The sequence below is a fragment of the Protopterus annectens genome, chromosome 4.part1 (genome assembly GCF_019279795.1).
Source record: "Protopterus annectens isolate FY-2018-M chromosome 4.part1, PAN1.0, whole genome shotgun sequence".
In the NCBI taxonomy this organism is placed as follows: Eukaryota; Metazoa; Chordata; order Ceratodontiformes; family Protopteridae; genus Protopterus; species Protopterus annectens.
Genome location: NC_056734.1, coordinates 309,652,106 through 309,672,673, shown reverse-complemented (window position 1 = coordinate 309,672,673; position 20,568 = coordinate 309,652,106). Strand labels below are relative to the sequence as shown.

General features: G+C 37.9%; 1 protein-coding gene across 1 annotated transcript in view; it reads right to left on the bottom strand.

Moving 5' to 3' along the window:
- LOC122800843 overlaps window positions 1-20,568 on the bottom strand; it is a 1,417,490-nt gene that overhangs the window by 422,232 nt on the left and 974,690 nt on the right. Inside the window, exon 18 of the mRNA XM_044070157.1 lies at window positions 14,101-14,216. Within this exon, the coding sequence (XP_043926092.1) occupies window positions 14,101-14,216 (116 nt within the window). The remainder of the gene's footprint in view (window positions 1-14,100; window positions 14,217-20,568) is intronic.

Here is a 20,568-nt window from a genome sequence, read left to right as displayed (position 1 = left end):
CAAGTGGCACACCCCAGGGTTTGGTCTTGGGGCCTCTGTTATTTGGGATATACTTTTCTGAGGGGCAGGCCAAAACCAATGGGCTATGGCTGACCATGTTTGCAGATGACTGCAAGCTGAATTCTGATATCAATTTCCATATGATGTAGACATCCTCCAAGAGGGTCACACTCAGACAAATGACTGGTGCCAGAAACATGGCCTCAACCTGAATATCAGAAAATGCATCATCATCCCCTTTGAGGAGAGTGACATCCTCCCAAATAATCACATTAATAACAAATGTCCTAAGCACTCAGTCAGTCGTGAGTGATTTGGGCACCCAGGTAGATAGCAGCCTGACTTTTGACCACCATGTTCATGGGTTCATAAGTTCATAGGTGTGTACTAGGCTGATGGCCCTGGGGCTTTACAAGCCTAGCCCATAGGATTACCCTGGCATCGTCCCATCTGACCTTAGTTCCCAGTGTCTATGTTGAGTAAAGCCACTGGAGTGATCACTGGGGTGAATTATCTATTTCCCATCCACTCATTAAGATTTCTCTTGAAGAGGGCCAGTGAGGTGCTCTGCTTGACATGTCAGGGAAGTCTGTTCTATAGCATGGGCAGTCTCTGGGTTATGAAACTGTCCCTCCAGCATGTTCTGTTGATTGCAGTAATGAGGTTGAGGTCTCTGGAGCATGTGGTGTGGTGTGGAGGGATTGGGATTTCTTTAGATGTAGCATTTCTAACAGAGCTGGGTCAGGCATGGCTTTGTTAGTCAAGCAGAGATCACCTCTAAGCAGGTGATATGAGACAGAGAATAGTTGTGGCTTTTTTAACTGAGAATAGTTGGAGTTTTTTTAGTCTGTCCATATAGGACAAATGTTTAAGACCTAGGATCCTCTTTGTGAGGGTACTTATGCGGCCTCTCCAGTTTTTGCCGGTGTTTAGTGAGGTAAATGCCAAATGGAGCATTGTACTCAATGATTGGCCTAATGAGGGAAGAGTAGAGGGAGACAATGACCTCTTTCTTCCTGGATGCAAAACCCTTAGTAATGAGATGTGCCCCATAGAAGGACCTTCTGATCACAGTGGCAATGTAGTGGTCAAAAGAGAGGTTGCTGTGTTTGCAGATCTCTTATAATGTCTTCTGTGTTCAGTGGACTACCATCGATCTGAATAAAGAAGGAATGGAGACAGTAAGGGTAGAACTATTAGAATCTAAAGTGTTCTCCCCAAGTACAGTAGGGTTATTAATGGAGATGATTGATTTAGTTTTGAGCCATAATTATTTAGAGTTTTATGATCAAATACATGTCCAAACAAATGGTGTTGGGATGGGTGCTGCTCTAGCCCCTAGTTATGCTAATGTGTTTATGCAAGGTTGGGAAATAACCAATATTTTAGAAAGTGAACATAGTAAACCTATAGTTAAGATGTTAAGATTTATTGACAATGTCCTTGTAGTGTGGGATGGTAAATTACATTAATAATGTTTGTTCCTATATAAAATTTACATATATTTATAATGCAGATAAAATCATTTTTTTAGATCTGACAATATATAAATATGATAATAAATTAATGTCTAAGATTTATAAGAAAGATTTTCAAAATAATATGTATTTGCATTATTCTAGTTTGCATCCTAATAGAACTAAAGTTAATATTGTTAAGGAACAACTTAGAAGGATTAGTAATTTAACTAAAGATGATGAATTGTTTGAGCTTTAAGCTTTACATTTTTGTAAAAGGATGGAAACAAGAGGATACCCTCAAGATGAAGTACAAAGGTTGTTCACTGATGAATTAATTAAGAGGAATAATATTGGAAATAATGTCAATACGAATGTTGGTGATAAAACACATAAAAATTATAGTACAGCATTAACAATACAAAATAGTACAGATTTGAACACTATAAAGAATGTAGTAAGGAGAAACTGGGGAATTTTAAAAGGCAATAGATAAATTATGGAGAAAATAGGGAATGAATGAACCCAAGTTTGTACAGAAAAGGGCTAGAAACTTTAAAGATCTTTTTCAAAGTAAACTAAATAAAGTTAAAGAAGCTGAGGTAAGAAAAGGGATGGTTAAATGTTATAATTGTAACTATTGCCAATATTTATTTACTGATAGTAGTGAATTATTAGTGGGGAAAACAGTAGTCCAAGTCCCAGGGAGGTTTACTTGTAAATCAAAAAATGTTATTTATTTATTGATGTGTTCAGAATGTAGAACTATACAAAATAATTTATGAACATAATTATGCTATTAGTAATGGAGATACAAAAAATGCTATGAGCAAACATTATGTTAATAAGAAATGTAAAATTAATTTTAAATGTATAGTTTTGGACACTGTGCATCAAAATATGAAGTCAGCAAATGTTGAAGAAGAACTAGGTTGGCTATAATATTGTTGGCAAGTTAAACTAAATACTTGTTTCCCTCCAGGTTTAAATAACAGGGAAGAGTTTGTAATGTATTTATAAAGAAATGGGTTGAAGCATTAACGTATGCATGGTTACTGCGCATTTTTATGTTGCTGTGCTTTTAAATGTTAAATGGTGTTTTAAAATGTTAATTAATGTAGTATTTAAAGCATATGTTTTTTATGGTAAAGCCATAGTCTGAAGAAGTCTCTTGCATAAGAGATGAAAGCGCTTACTATTGGCTTGGATTATAATAAATTTCTTTGTACTGACATAGCTTTTGTTTACGTTTTGTATATTCAAATAACGTTGCAGTAAAATCACAATCCAGTGCTAAAAACAGACAGATCAGAGCCATACATATAGTAAACAATGTATAAATGTTGTGATACTTTATCCCATTTTGATACTTCACTTTACTGTACTTCTTAAACTGCTATAGCTACTTCCCATCAGCACAACTGAATTACTATCACTACTTCTCTGTAAACACTTAAACACATAAACTTGCTTATCCCCACCAATACCTCACTCTGTATTTTTTTAATTACTCCTATCTCTCTTATACTTCAGACACTCTTCTATCTATAAATATCAGTACAAGGACTGTATATTAATGTTTGTGAATATCAATACAATTTTTATTATACTGATTATAATGCTATGTATTAATTGAACCTGCATTATAAAATGTGTTACTGTAAATATGGATTGCATTAAATATGATACCATGGAGCTTTTCTCCCACAACCACTGCTAAAAAAGGTTATATGTGCCCAGTGGAACTTTCCTGGTAAACAGATGCCAATAAATAAACTAACAAACAAACACACAAATAAATAAATAAATAAATAAATAAATCCATGATGAAAAAGTCCAAGTTCTGCAATATATTCCTGTCGAAACATGAAAATAAAGCAAATACAGATGTGATGAATTGATGGTTTCTGACTGCTCAACACAGCCTTTAGTGTCTAACAGCACACATGCACACTGCACTTCTGAGAGAAACGCTGAAAGCTTCATCAGGAGCAATAAAAACAAGCCAATTGTACAATGACTGGCCATTAATATTAAAAAACGAGCACGCTGTAAATCCCAGAATATACCAATGGAAAAAGGTCTGGTCACCCAGACTTCTTTCTGTTCGTACACTCCATATTTTTTTTTTTTTAACAAAAATTTTAAAAATCTATAGTACAGACTCTGGACATAGCAGAGAGACAGCATGGAGGAAACACAAAGAAAATCAGGTACGTTATTTAAAACTAAAGACACGTACCTGATTTTCTTTGCATTTCCTCCATTCTGTCTCTCTCTCCTACCACTAAAGTAGTCGAAACATTTTTTTTAAAAAAGAAATGAAGACAACAACAGAGTAATGGAGAGACTTTCTTTATTCTGTTGCTTTCTTTTCAAAGCATTGATGTACTGGGAATGCATGGGAACGCAAGTCCCATACGCATGCGCAGTACATCAAAACAAGGCAGCAGGTTACCACCAGCCGTAGAAGAACAGTATGATGCCATTATACAAAGACATTATTTAAGAAAAGTAAGTATTTTTTCTTAAAATAATGTCATTGCATAATAGCAATAACCTACTCCGTGGTGGTGGTATATTGAAATTTACCCACGGTTGGTGTTATTTAATCACTCGGGCTTTGCCCTCTTGATTAAACCACACCAACTGTGGGTAAATCTTCAATATACCATACCACATCATTGGTTATTGCTTAAATAAACACTGCTACTAGTGGAAATTCCCACATGAATTACTGTAAACATCAACAAAAGTTAAATATTAAATAGATAAATATTAAATAAATAGAATAATAAATCTAATAATGGAATGAGAGGAAGAAGGTCCCCAAATGGGGATTATTTGAGAAGTTAGCTGGAAAAATCAGCACTAGATCCTGTGAAGCTTCAGACTACTTTCTTCTCTGGATGTCAGAACACTGAGCATGCTCACCTCCTGTGAGAGCTAAACGTTTCCCTCTCAGAATATGCCTAGCTAATCAGCTGTTACAAGAAGAGAGAAAGAGGGGAGTCAAAGCTTTTGAAAGCTGGCCAATACTGGGTTATGTTGGTGGATGACAAAAAATGTGACTGAGGAAGTAAGAATGATGAACACCAATTACAATGCAAATGCAATTTGGAAGTATTTATAACTGTATTATAAGGTTATTACAGGTGAATGCTATTAATTGTGGTGAAGGTATTTCATTGAATCCTACAAAACTATCATGGCATAAGCACTAAGCATTACCACTGAGCTACAGAGAAAGGCATATGGTGTAATCTATATAGCTGCTTAAAATTGGAGCAAGAAGAGATTCCCTGTGCTTTATAACATTACTGCTGTGTTTTGACATAGTCCCACATAATTTGAAATAACATATTTTTTTATATGATGACATTATAATACCGATATAAATATATGGAGAATATGCCATTGCTTTTGACTAGAAATGCTGCTAAGGAGGTGAATTGATGTACTTTATAATCATTTGTATGTCTTAGTACAGGGACTAGAGAAGCTGTAATGAATTAGTTAACCATTCATAAATAGAGTTCTTATAGGTGGAAAGGAATAATTATTGGAGAATTAAGCTTAAGTATTGGTGTCATTCAAAAGGGATCCAATGTCTGTCAGCTAGGGACGGCTTGCACCTGTCACCCCTGGGCTTTCGGATATTGGCAAAGGCTCTTGCCACCCCCATAGTGCCTTTTTTAGGCAAGGCTCAAAAGACAAACCCACCTCCATAGGTATCACAAGGGATAAGAAACTAAGAGTAATGATACTCAACGCCAGAAGTCTAAACCACAAGATGCACGCACTCGAAACTCTCCTTAGCATGGAGAACATCGATATCTGTGCAGTAACAGAAACCTAGTTCAATGCTCCCGAGAACACCCCAGCACTACCAGGTTATACCTCATACCATGCTCTTTGGCCCCAAAACTTGGACTGAACCACAAAAGGAGGGGGAGTATCAATATTCGTCAAAGATACCCACACCTTCAGGTTGGTGGCACAGCGCGAAGCATCAGAGACTATCCATGTGCAACTAACAGTGGGTCAAACTGCCTTCCAGTTTGTAGCCTGCTACAGACCACCCTTCCAAACCCAGGAACCCCACTCGGCCTTCCTGAGAACACTGGAAAATATGAAGGTCTCTCCAAACAACATTATATTGGGCGACTTCAACTACCCAAACATAGACTGGGAGCATTACTCTAGCTCCAACACTCTAGCCCAAAGTTTCCTAGAATTTATAAACTCAAATGCTATGGAACAACTTGTTACCACTCCCACAAGAGGGGAAAACATACTGGACCTGATCATCGCCAACATGGGGACACTATGCCCTCACTGGTAAGATCAGACCATAAACTAATCTCACTGGATATTCACATCCCGACCCCACCCCCTGCCCAGAAAACCACAGTGAAAAACTTCTCTAAAGCAAATTTCACACGCCTCAAAACCGAGGCGGAATCCTTCAAAGCCCCCAGGCCTGTGGAAAATATGGCCCAGACCACAGAATCCTTTATAATTGCATTCTATGAACACCTTCAGGAATGCATGGATCATGCAATCCCAAATAAAACCAAGACCCAATCCTCCAAAGGCAGACTGGTGGACCCCAGCCATAAACAAACTATACAATAGAAGGAGGAAGCTACTACATGATAGAGCAAAATCCCAAAAAGGGAAGGCATCTCTGATCACTATTAGCAAAAAACTATGGGCACTCATAAAATCATCTAAGGCCAGCTTAGAGAGAAAAATTGCACAGGACACTAAGGATAATCACAAGGCTTTCTTTAGTTATGTTAGGAACCAGGGTGGGAATTTCCAGATATGCTCAGAATTAGTCCAAAATGACAAAAAATACACCGAACCCACAGACATTGCCAACATCCTAGCTGACAGGTTCAGCTGCCCCCTGACATCTCAGATGCTCAGGTAAGAGCCACCCTCTCCAAAGCAAAAAACACAGCATCAATGGGACCAGATGGTATCCCGGGCTGCGTCCTACATGAACTCCAAGAGGAGCTAAACCCAAACATAAAACTACTGTTCAATCTCAGCCTTACTACAAGATATGTACCCAAAGAGTGGCGTACAGCAACAGTGGTCCCTCTCCAAAAAAGGTGGTGCCTCAACGGATCCTGGAAACTATCGCCCCATAAGCCTGACTAGCTTGGTCTGTAAAGCTATGGAAAAGATCATCATGGACCTCATAAATAAAGATATTGGGGACCTACAGACACTGGATCCTACCCAATTTGTCTTTGTTAAGGGCAGATCTTGCCTATTAAACCTGGTCGATTTCTTTAAAACAGTCACCAAGGCCATTGACGAGGGGAAGGTGGTCCACACAGCCTACCTGGACCTATACAATACCCCACTCAGGCATTATAGATAAGCTCACCAGCTTAAATATAAACCCCTATGTCACTAGATGGGTTGCAAACTGGCTCAAGGACAGAACCCACATGGTTAGAATTGCTAGAGCCATGTCAGACTCCAAACCAGTTACAAGTGGCATCTCACAAGGCTCAGTTCTGAGACCTCTTGTTTGGTATATATTTCGGTACAGGCCAACACGGAAGGACTGTGGCTGACCAAGTTCGCAGATGACTGCAAACTGGGTGCCATAATCGACTCTCCAGCCGACACAAGCATCCTCCAAAAGGGCCTCATGGAAACAGACAACTGGTGCCAGAGCCATGGCCTCAAGCTAAAAAGTGTATAGTCATCCCCTTTGGCAAAAACAAAGTACCCACAAATTACCACATAGGTGGCAATCCATTAAGTACAGAAGAAGTAATTAGGGACCTGGGGACCCAAGTTGATAGCAATCTCTCATTTGACAACCACGTGGCCAAAGTGGTTAGAAAAACATTTTATATAGCCCTCCAAATCATGAAGGGATTCACATCTAGATCAGGGGAGGTCATCGTGCCTCTTTACTCATCCCTCATCAGTCCCATAATTGAGTACAATGCCCCTTTTGCGATGTACCTTACCAGACACCTGCAGCAACTGGAAAGACCAAAAGTACCTCGCCAAGAGGATCAAAGGGCTCAAACAGATGCCATATGCTGCCCGGTTAAAGAAACTCCAGCTCTACTCAGTGACATACCGCATGCTCAGAGGCGATCTGTGCCTGACGTATAAAGCCATGTCCAACCTGGAATTAATGGACATGCTGCACCTCAGAAAATCCAAATCCCATCGAGAGACGTGAACCTTAGCACTGAAATAAATAGGACATGCTGGAGGGACACATTCATAACTCAGAGGCTCCCTTCACTCTGGAATAAAATCCCAGTCCAGGTTAGGCAGAGTCCCTCACTGACTCTCTTCAAGAGGAATCTTGATGAGTGGATGGGAGATCGTAGGTTTACCCCGGGTATCACTTCTGTGTCACTGCTAGACAGAGGCACAGTATACTAACCTCGAAAAAGGGCATAGCAAAATTCATTTAAAATGGGTGGCAAAAGCCAAACACACTCTGGCTAGGCTTATAAATGCCCTAGGGCAGATAGCCTAGTATGAACCAATGAACCTATGAACCTATAAGGGTGAATTATTTGTTTGCACAAAGGTGTGGTTTCAATGGCTCCGAGTAATTATAGACACATAAGCATTACAAGACTTTCAGGTAAGGCTATGGGTTAGATCATTACAGAATTAATATGTAAAGATATAGGTAACTTACAGATTCTTGACAAACCCCAATTCAGTTTTTTCAGGGGCATGTCCTGCCAACTTATTCTGCTCATCTTCAAAAATATTATGAAAGCTCTGGATGAGATCAAAACAGTGCACACCACATATCTAGAACTCACAAAGTCATTTGACATCATCCCAAGCTTAGGTATCATAGATAAAATCTCTCAGCTAAATGTCAGTACTTATGTAATGTTTGGATCGCAAACTGACTCACAAGTAGAAAAAAGATAGAGTGGGCTGATATACCTCCTATAAACCACTTGTCACTAGTGGTATGCTCAAAGGTTCAGTCTTTGGGACATTACTTTTTGGCATTTACATCTTGGAGGTAAAAGATAATGTTAAGTGTTTGTCAATGACCAGGTCTGCAGATGACTGCAAACTGGGTGCCATCATAAACACACAGGAGGACACCAAGATCCTCCCGGAGGGCCTGGCCCAAACAAATAGACAATGTCAAAACCATGGAATATTAAATGCCAAGAAGTATATAATCCTATACTTCAGCAAGTATGATTCCTCTTGTAACTATCACATTGATAACATACCCCTGAAAGATTGCTGCTTTAGTTAGGGATCTGGGAAACTATATCTATGATGAAATGTATTTTGGTCATCATAGCTGTATGGAAGTCCTTTTCATTGTACAAGCTTATATCTAAATGTGTTACATTGTAATATTAGGTTGTAATTGCTCCACTGTAAACGATACTCATTAGCCTGATCATTGACTACAATGCCCCTTTTAATTTGTCGCTGTTCCGCACTTGTCACAAGTGGAATGACCATAATCTCACTGAAAAAAATCAAGTCCCTTAATCATAAAAAATTAAGTAATCCATCTCAAAGCCTTGTCCTCCTTCTCAGTATCATATAGGCTAGTGAAAGCTTCAAAATGCCATAGCTTCTACAGACCCTTTTCTGTCTGACCTGTTACAAATTTAAGAATTCAATGGTATAATAAACACATGCTCAAGGGATCTCAACCTCTTTTGCCAAATAAATACAACATGTTCAAAGGAAATGTTTGTATCACAGAGAAAGCCACTTCTATGGAACTGCCATACACTTGACATGAAGCAACGTAATTATTTTACTCTATTTAATGTAATGTAAGTTACATAAAAGATACTGAGGATTTTTTAACACAGTTAAGTACATGGGTTGACAAGGGCATGATAAGCCATTTTTTCTTTGTTACATTAGACATTAAATCATTATTTATTGTTATTCCATCCAATATTGGAATAGAAGCAACAAGACACCTCTTGGGACATAATTTCCTGCTATCTACCAGAATAATATGCAATATATTTTGATTTATTAGACTTGGTGTTGAAAAACAATGCATTCCTGTTTTATGATCAGATATCTCATCAAAAAATAGGTGTTGCCATGGGAACACCAGTGACAAATACTTATGCAAACATTGCTATATCACATTGGGAGTATATGTATATTTATGAAGGTAAATATAAGAATAGCATATTGTTTTATAAGCATTTTGTTGATGACTTGTTTTTGCTTTGGGATGGTAATGTCGAAAACCTTAGGCTCTTTATTCAATATGTGAATTGCACCACTACTTATTTATAATTTAGCATGGAATATTCTGAGAGTTACATCACATATTTAGATGTTAAGTTAGAGAGACATAGGGACCAGATCAACACCATCGTACATAAAAAGGAGGTACAAGCAAACAGATATTTACATAGAGCAAGTATGCATGCCCCTCATACATTTAGAAGTGTAGTAAGCAAACAACTCTTGAGAACCAGCCGTCTGAATACAAAAGATGAAATATTTCTTGTTCAGTCTAAGGGGATGAATATTGAATTTGAGAAACAGGGTTATAACCCCTCTATGTTCTAACAAATACAGAGTGAAGTACAAAATATTAGAGAAAATATTGTTAAACCATACTTTTATGTTAAGAACAATGGTAATAAGGATAGCTGTAGTAATGAAGGAAAGGAGATTGTAAGATACATTACTACTTATAATAGGAAATCACATGTGCTTAGGAATGTAATAGAAAAAACTGTAATATTTTAACATCAATGCCTGAGATAAAGAAAATTATTGGTGAGAAACCTTATTTTGCATATAAAATTGTTCTAATTTAAAATCACATTTATGTTATAAGGATGTTAAACATAATTACAGACCACATAAATATACTAAAATAGGCGCATATCCACATTATACTTGTGTATGTTGTAAGGATATTGAGACCAATAGTATATTTTGACACCCCATAACAGGAAGGTAATATATGTTCAATATTTATGCTACTTGTAATACATGTAACATTGTGCATTTAGCAAATTGCATAGCCTGCGCAGCATTCTACATAGGGAAATGTAGCAGAAAATTGAAGGAAGAATTACAGAACATAAGTCACAAATGCATTGGCAAAGCACATAGCAGAAAGGGGTATAGAACATGGATTTCAGTTTAGAGTAATACAATTTATATATATAAATATAAGAGGTGGAGACTTAAATAATGATTTAGAGATTCATGAATATGAATGGATTACACTGCTAGATGCAGATCATAGACCAGGGTTGAATGTGGCCACTAGTATTGGGGGTGTGCTTTCCAATAATTTAAATCAGCAGAAAAAGGGAGGCACTAGGGTTACTTAAAAATAGGAAGGATTTGGTCATCATACACGCCGACAAAGGGGGGAACGATAGTGGTCATGGATTGCACTATGTATGAGGCGGAAGCCAATAGACAACTTAGTGATGGGAGATTTTATATGATTATGCCCATTGATCCTACCCCACGCTTTAAAGCACAAATTGATGAATTTCTTGATATGGCTTTGGATGAGGGTATCATTGATGAGAAAACATGTTTCAATTTTAAAGTTAAGGAACCAGCTTCAAAATTTCTTTATCTGTTACTTAAAGTACATAAGAATCTTCAAAACCCACCGGGGCGACCAATTGTTTCAGGCAGGAGTTCATTAACGGAACCCATTTCTGTATATCTAACTAATTATTTGAATCCTTTATTACAAGCTGTCAGGGCTAGATTTAAAGATACTACAGACGCTTTAAATATCATTGCTGATTTACAATTGGAAGATGGGTGGTTGCATTGTACTTTAGATGTTGCATCACTCTCACTTTATACCAGCAGTCCTCACTGGGCAGGGCTAATGGCATTGGACTTTTGGCTTACTGTGCTGGGGTTATACAGTCCTGGATTTAATACCTTCCTTCTCTCTTTAACTGAGCATGTGCTAACGAAAAATGTCTTTTTCTTCAGTGGTAAATGTTATTTTCAGATGAGAGGTACTGCAATGGGGGCTGCTTTTGCCCACATTTATGCAGATCGTTTCATGGGTTATGTTGAACATTTCATGATCTATGATTGGAGTCATAATATTTTCATTGAGGAAATCGACATTTGGAGAAGGTTCCTGGATGACTGCTGGATGGTTTGGAAATCTGATGCTGCATATTTGGAGGGGTTTGTGCAGTATCTGAACAAAAATAAATGGGGTATTCACTTCATGGTTAGTTTTGATAGGAAATGTATTCCTTTTTTGGATGTGATGATTAATAAACATCCAAAAGTACCCTTCAGAGTACAGTTTATAGGAAGCTGTTCCATTCTAACTCCATTTTACATGCATCCAGCTGTCATCCAGGACACATTTTTAAGAACATTCCTAAATCCCAATATATGAAGATTAGACGCATTTGCTCTAGAGAAGTGGATTTTGTACAATTTAATGAAGATTTAACCAAGAGGATTATTGAACGGGGTTATTTTGTCAGAAATGTAATGCAAACCAGTGATGCAGTTGGTAAGATGCCCAGAAAGGAATTTCTCACTTATCAGAGCCAAAAGTCTAATAGTGGATCTAAAATTAGATTCACAACAACATTTGGTAGGAATACCAAACAGTTAACCAATTTAATTCAATGACATTGGGATATTTTGTTATCAGATGAATATTTGTGTGAAATATTGGATAATAGGTGTGCCTTTTCTTTTTGTAGGGGGGTCACTTTAGGTGGACACCTTAGTTTTTATAAAAAAACACCCGTTTTCTAATATAAAAATTCAATGGACATTGGATGGCACTAGATTATTTCGATGTTTTCCTTGTGAACATTATAGTTTCTGTAGATACATGCTTAAAACAAAGGAGTTTACAAATAAAAACAACAAACGCATTTTTGAGATTCAGACATTTGCCAATTGTAGCAGTAATTGGGTAATGTACTTGGCTGTGTGCCATTCTGCCGCATTTTACATTGGTCAAACATCCACATCTCTAAAACTGTGCATCTCGGAATATTTGAGTAATATAAGGAATAAGGTTATTATCAATGCACTATATAAGCATACACTTGTTCATAACATGCCCAACATTTATTTTACTATTATTGATAAGGTTGGTGGCCAAAGATTCATTAAAACCAAATAGCATGAATGTTTAAATAAAAAGGAAAAGCATGGACTATTAGACTGGGTGAGTTATTCCCACCTGGCTTGAATGAACATCTTTAAAGATTTATGATTATTGTTTAGTATGGTGTATACAACATGTATTATATGTGTTGTTACTTTTCTGAATTATTGTTTTTTTATTAATATTTATGCATGCTCCTTTTTATTTCAAGAAGATTGTATTAGGTAGGCTAGTTAACTATTGGGGATTTTTTTATTGGTTGTATGGATGACTTTATTGTATAAAAGGGAGCGCTATCGGTTGTTGTAACACATTGATCAAGGTTTTTTGGCCGAAACCGGTCTGGACTTTTAAAAAGGATTAAAACTTAATAAAGTCTTTGATTGTCCGTGTGGTGTTTTTTTAATTTGCGTTATATAGATTTTGGCCTTTGCACTTGCCGTCTTTGTGAAGCCATTCATATGTCTTGGCCACTACTATTAAGCATGTTCTTAAGAGAAAATGTATGATAAATTATATAATATGATATAATGATAGTAGTTATAAAGGAAGACAAAACATTATAAAATGTTATGGTAGTTTCAATTGTTTCCAAAGATATTTTGTCTATAATTCCACTTTCAGAAGTGTAGAATTGGTTGGCTAAGGTAGGGCAACCCATGGCAGTGAACTGTGCTCAAAACATCTGGGAATTAAATTTGTTTTGTAGCAAAGACAGCACTGAAAATCTGGAATAATCAGGAGGAGGGCATGAAGAAGCTGATAGTAAAGTGGAATGGGAAGAACTGGATCTTTATTAGGAAAAGAGGGATAAGAAACATGGTGGTGCTCATGACTCATGTAAATGACTAATTATATGCATGGCCGCCCTTAGGCATAGGCCAACTAGGCGGCCGCCTAGGGCGCTGATCTAATAGGGGCAGTTTTCCAGTATTTATTTGGTGTAGGTAGACCAGGGTGGGGGTGGTGTGTGGTGTCGTGGGGCCGTCTTTTGCTCTTTTTTCTAGGCACCAGTTGACCTAAGGCTGCTCCTGATTATATGAGTATCACATCTATGATGGGAGAGGTTAAGAATCTACAGGCGATCTGTGAAAACATTTATGTGAGAAAGAAATGAAGGAGAATAGGGAAGGAGAGGCTAGGTGTGCAGGAAGGGAGGGGATAAGACACGAATGATCTATAGAGGTACATGGTAGCTGTGAACCTTACTAATATAACAAGATTAAAGGAGAACCAGACATTATTATACAAGTAAGGGGAAAGAAGGAACATTCCAGAATAAAGGATTTGTGCAGACTATGAAGACTGACTAAAACAGAAAAAAAACTCAATCACTGCTTTAAAATTATTGAGATACTCATCTACATTTTATTTTTTCATAACTCAGATGCTTATATTAAAACTAATATATATATATATATATATATATATATATATATATATATATATATATATATATATATATATACTGTGCCATATAGCTTAACATACCTCTTTATCTGTGGACTGTACAAGGTTCTTATAATCTGCACTGTTTGGGTCATTGGCAATGCCAGGATATGCTTGTTTCAGTTTTAGTTTCATTAAAACTGATCTCATTGGCGTATCTGCAGAAAAAGAAAGTAAAGGAATAAATAAATAAATATGTTGCATTTTGCTTATAAATAACTTACTATGGAATAGATAGAATAGCAAAAAGGTAAACCAGCCTGAAATACATTTGAAAACATCTGTTTTGGTGTTCAAAGCCAAACTGCAGTATCATTCTGCAAGATACTCCTTGATTACAGTTTGGACACTATAATTACCTATCATTCAGGCACCTTTGCATAAAACATGGCAGCAGGAAACTGAACTTAATATTACGATATTTGTGAGACTTCCAGTTGGATCAAGAATGTGAGAAGTCACATGTCAAATTGCTGCCACTCCTGAGATATCACTATTGTTTTGTATTTGTTAAATATACAAGTGTTTGTGAGCATCTGTGTGTGTGTGTGTGTGTGTGTGTGTGTGTGTGTGTGTGTGTGTGTGTGTGTGTGTGTGTGTGTGTGTGTATGTGTGTGTGTGTGTGTGTGTGTGTGTGTGTGTGTGTGTGTGTGTGTGTGCGTGTGTGCGTGTGTGTGATTATTCTTAATATGTTCCGGTACTAGGAAGATATTAATTTCTCTCCAGTGTACCTGGAATCCTCATGATACTTTATTCAAAATCCTCATGATTTGCACCTTAGTGATTTACAGATTCATCTTTTGGATGATTTTTGTAGACCCAGACTAATGGCACTTACAATTTTACTGAACCATTTGGAGCTCAGATCATAAAAGATTCTATTTCAGGTCGCTGCTGTGTTCAGGGGGGCCAAAACAGAATACTGCAAGATGGGTAGGATTAAATACATACCTAATTGATCTTTCTGAAAGTTATTTCCTTTCAGTTTGAAGGGTCTAGGTCAGGGGTGGGCAAACTTTTTGATTCGTGGGCCATACTGAGTTCTAACATTTGACAAAGGGGCCGGAACAGGAGCAGATAGATGGCATGCTTTGAAAACATCACCTCATTGGGGGAAAAATACACATCTTGGGATATGGAGAAAACATGTGCTTTAATTTCCAATGAAAATGAAGAAAAGCATTACAATAAAATCTCTGACTTCGAAATGAGTCTTTAAACACTGAAAATCAGATAAATTACCATTTTATTTTAAAGCACTGAAAGTTCTGTTATCCTTCAGGATATCACCATCACTCTCCTCCTGGCTGTCTTTTTTTTCAAAAATGGTAGGAGATGCAGATGTACTTGTCCTGTTCCTTTTATTCAATTTGTGGTGCAAGTGCTCACGCCAAGTGTGAGCAAACATGTATGTGTGTGCATGTGTGTGTCTCTCTGCATTTGTCTTGAGATGAGCTGAAGACACAGAAAGTTTCATTACATTGTACCACTGAAGTCTGTGCATTATAATTTTCATATGCTGTTTTCGTCTCAAAGTCATTCTCTCAGAAATTAGCATTTGGTACAGGAATATAATAAAAACAGTAACAGTACAGAACATCTAAATTAAGCCTCCAGTTTGTCTGTGGCTGTCTTGTATTCCCATTCCTCATCTCTACATTTACATTTTATTGGAAAAGTACTTAGGTTCATAGGTTCATAGGTTCATACTAGGCTATCTGCCCGAGGGCATTTACAAGCCTAGCCCATAGTTTTGTGGCTTACGCACACCCCCCTAGTATGGGGAACTATACCCATTATTTTGCTGTGCCTCTGTTGAGCAGTGACACTGAGGTAATCCCTGGGGTATATCTACGATCTCCCATCCATTGGTCAAGATTTCTCTTGAACAAGGCCAGCGAGGTGCTCTGCCTCACATATACCGGGATTTTATTCCACAGCATAGGGAGTCTTTGGGTGATGAATCTATCCCTCCAGCGCGTCCTATTAATAGCCGTGTCGAGGTTAATTTATAATGTCATATTTCTAGTGTTAGTGGGTGTAATGGTGACAAAGGGAAGTTTTTCTCTGCATGTCTGAGAACAGGTACCTGCATCTCATTTGTAGTTTTTAACTGCATTTCCATAGGAAGGACAGCACACTCAGCATAGAATCTATGATCGGTGTTCAGTGAAAAAATATTTAGTTGTCCACTCCTTATTGAACACTCGACATTCTCTGTCCACTTTCCTTTCTTGGGGCTTTTCTTGGTCCCTCATCTTCATAGAGGGAGTAATAGGCCTATGCTTCACCTCAACAAAGCCAATATACCTAGAGTGCGCCATCTAGTGAGGAAACATCAGAATTGCAGGGGAAATAAAACATTAACAAGGTTAATTTATTAAATTTTTCAAGTTTCCATGCCTGGTCTAGGTAAATAAGGGGTAGATAATTGCAGGAACACAGATTTGTACTCCTTTCCAGCATCTAATCCCTAGTACTCTTGCTGAACTAAACACTTTTTACAAAAATCCAGAATGACTCAAAAAGCTGTAAAAAACCCTTTAACAAAAACTTGAAAAATGTATTCAGCCACACAACCAACATCAGTCAGAATGGTTCTGATAAGTAAACTGCACACAGATTTGTTAAAGCCATATGGTGATATTCATAGTCATTATATGAATGTTAAGGTTACCCTGCTATCTGAGAATGAACACAGCAAATCAGTGATTCACAGAGGCCGTTATTCTAACATGCAATGACAGCAAATAAGCCTAACAAATGATGTCAGAATGAGACGTAAATGAGGAATGACGTAAAACAGCGTATGATACTGAAGCATTTTCTTGCCTATTTGTGATCCATAGTGACATTTTCCTGCTTTTCCCTGCTGTCTGAAGATACATTATATAAAGGGGAGTCTTGCCAATCCTACCTACTCTGCAGTCCACAAAATACTGTCATGTTGCTGCTAGTCTTGTTATTTGCCATTGTGAGCTGCTTGTCTTGGCTGAACTAAAAGTTGCACCCAGTGCCCATGTTGACCAAGAAGGCAGAGTTACAGGCAGAGGATAACTCACTACAATTTTGATAATCAGGAGATAACTGACAGGTTTATAGTAGACATGAGTATTATAAGGATCTTAGTGAGTGTATATGACCCCTACAGGAGTACTGGAGGAATGCATGCACTTCCTATCTCTGTGTATACTAAGCTATTTTTAGACCTTATGATGTTTCCCATGGGGACCCCCCAAAAACATAATGACAACACTGTGAGTGTCCCACAAGATCCTACCTCTAAGATATTTAGTCACTTCTTAGATGCACTCTTGGCCCATGTGGTTAGTACATCTATATCCCAATATCACCTCAGGACTGAGCCAGGAGTATGTATACCTTTTATGGGATGGCAGGTTTCCCCTGAGGTACTCAGTGCAAAGAAATGCACCCATGTTGCAAATGGAGCCCCTTCTGTTTCAGGGGGTGAGTGGTACTGCAATAGGAAAGGCTACCAGTCCATCAATTGCCAGGTAGAATGAGATGTATGGGGGTGTATCACCAAAGTCTTTGTCCAGCATCTTGGCAGTGCACACAATTCCCATATCTGGCACACTAGTTAACTCTACCACATTTTCCTGCATAGTAGGATGCCTAGTAGTCATCTTGTTGATAAATTGACAAATATTGTTATTTTAATGTTATTTAAGAAGTTTTTCATGGTAAAATATATTGCTGAATACTAAACAATTTTCCTTTGTGTTGACCCCCCCTCCCCCACATACACACTTTTCTCTCTATCTCTGTCTCTCTTTTTTTTTTTAGTATTTCAGATGATGCTGGATATCCATTGAAGCCATGGCTCCTGACACCACTGAGAAATTCAGGTAGAGCTGTAGAAAATCCCTGTCCCAGTCCTGTATTGTCATCAATAGGGTCTTTGGTTTCTTAAAGATTCACTTTAGGTGATTGGATGAGTCTGGGGGTGCCCTTCAGTATGACCCAGCTGCTATATGCAGGATGTTTTCTGCATGTTGCATTCTGCATTACATGATCATGTGCCAGTCCAGTGGTGAGGTGACCTATATTGTTATTGTCATTCCCAGTTCCAGTCACACTATGAATTATGATGACCAGCTGGCAGCACTAGTAAAGGACCCCATGCAGCAGGCTTGTGCATGGCATATGGTTGTGAAGGTAAAGAGGCAGAGTCTAGTCCACTACTGTGGATCATGACATGCAAGTTAGTGTTTCCTTTCTCATAAAAAAATAGATGAGTATAACTGATGCATGCAGTGATATTTGTGGGCTATGCTGTGTGGTCAACTATCATTCATATGACATTCCTTCTCATGTTTAAATAATATTTTTCTTTTATTTCAGAACAAGCACTCATTATTGTTTGTGAAAGTCATGCCTGAGTGCTCATTGACTCCTATTCAGTAATGTCATAAGGCATCGTATAAGTAATATTCACATTATTTAACTGCTTTGTACAATAAACTCTAGTGAGTTGGTTTACCTAACTATGTATGTACTGAATGTCTTCACATGTTTCAGTTCGTAAAAACTAGTGTAATTCAATACTTAACATGAGTTCATACCTTGCATTTGGATGAAAATTATCATATGCAATGTTTTTGCAGTTTAAAGTATGTTGTATATTGAGGTACTGTAGATTAAATTATTTTATTTTATCATACACAATACTTTTTGGCCTCAGAGACAAACAAATATGAGGGTGAAGTGATAGCATTCTTTGTTTGCATAGCAGGGTACTCATTTTAATCTGCAATTTTGTCATTACTGTGTTTCCATGAAAACATGTAAGTAACTATATACTATATAAAGACTAGAATCATATGTTATAACTTACAGATTTCTTTCCACAGTTCCATGAAGTTTTAAGCAGCAGGAATGAAATGCATGCAATTTAAAAGTGTACGACATTCCCTCTTTTTTTAAATAACTTATTCCCTTTCAAGTTAAACATTGACCTGTGTTTGCAAAGGTCACGTTGTAAGCAAGAAAAATGTCACACTTGATTCTCCATAGGTCAAGGTCAAATGTCTCATACACATCTCTTAAGGACAGCCTAGGTGACAGTGCAAGTGATTTTGAAGAGGGGCTGTCATGAGATCTGGATGATGAGTTGGTCTGATGTTGTGACCCACTTAATGCAAGTGATCCTGCATGAAGTGATCTGACAGTGCTGAAGGACCATGACTGTGACTTCAAATGGAAGATTCTACTAGGCTTAGATGAATGCTTGGTGTGGCCTGCATGAAATCTGTTGTGTTTATTCTCCCAGACTAATTACAATTCTTTCTTGAGAAGCACTCATAGTCTCATGTGATCTGTCCCCACATGTCTGGACAGTGCCCTATCCTCTTTCCCTTCCAAGACTGACTCCTGCTTGAGTCTGTTGAGTCCTAATCAGTGTCACAATAGATGCAGCCACCAATGCTTGGTGTGCCACCATACTACTCATCAGTGGAATCATAGCATTATCCCTATTCTGTGCCATTTCCAAGTAATGCTGGAAATTCTCATGTATACCCTGGAGGACTCTAACCATTTTCAGCTAACTCTCTGTGGCAGTGCTCTCAGCCCTAACAATGTCACTGCACATTTGCTACTGGGCAATGAATGTTTTAATTGTTTCCTGGGGTAGTTGTATCAAATTCCTGCAACTGGCTAGCCTTCGTAAAGGTGTCACTGTGGACACTGTTACATCTGAATGTCTGCCATCATCCTGAAAGTGTCTGGTTTCAAGACACCAGTGTAGAGGTGCTTGGGTTCTCTTCCTGTACATGTGGGAGTGTAATGTCAGCATGGGTTAGACTTTGTGATGCACCATCACTTTCTGCAGAGTTAGTAACATGTTGTGGGGTGTGAAATAAATTTGAGGACTGTATGCCACTTTCCTCAGGCTACCTCATAAATACAATTATCTTATCATCATCTTCAACAGCCATTCTGCTGATACATTGATTTAGTGAAACTGTTTATTTCTGCTGCTGACACTGTAAAAATGATTTGAAAACATTACTATTAAAGAAAAAGCATGCACTACTGTATGTTTATTAAGGAGGTATGGTGGATTTTGCTACACTCACTGCCTTCATTGTCATTCTGGATAAAGTGGAAGGTTCACCTATCAGTAATTATCATGTATTTAATGTAATCATTCCCTGTCAGTGGTCAGATATCTATATAGATAGATGTTACTGTTTTTAAACCAACCTTCCTGGGCAGACGAGTGCTGCTGCTGCAGACTTTGGTAATAGCCAGTGTCCACAGTAGCTCTGATTATTCCGATGCCGTCATTTTCTCTGCTACAGATGTTGAGGAGGAATTCCCCATCTGGTATTAAAAGGATAATTGTTGGAGGCCCCCATTACTGGTATAGGCAATTGCAGTCTGTCTCAGCTTGCTTCTAGCATGTCCTATCATATCATTTACCCTCTTCTTGCACTGAGTTAATGTGTGTTTTTTTCCACTGACTGCATTAACGTCTAGAGCAAT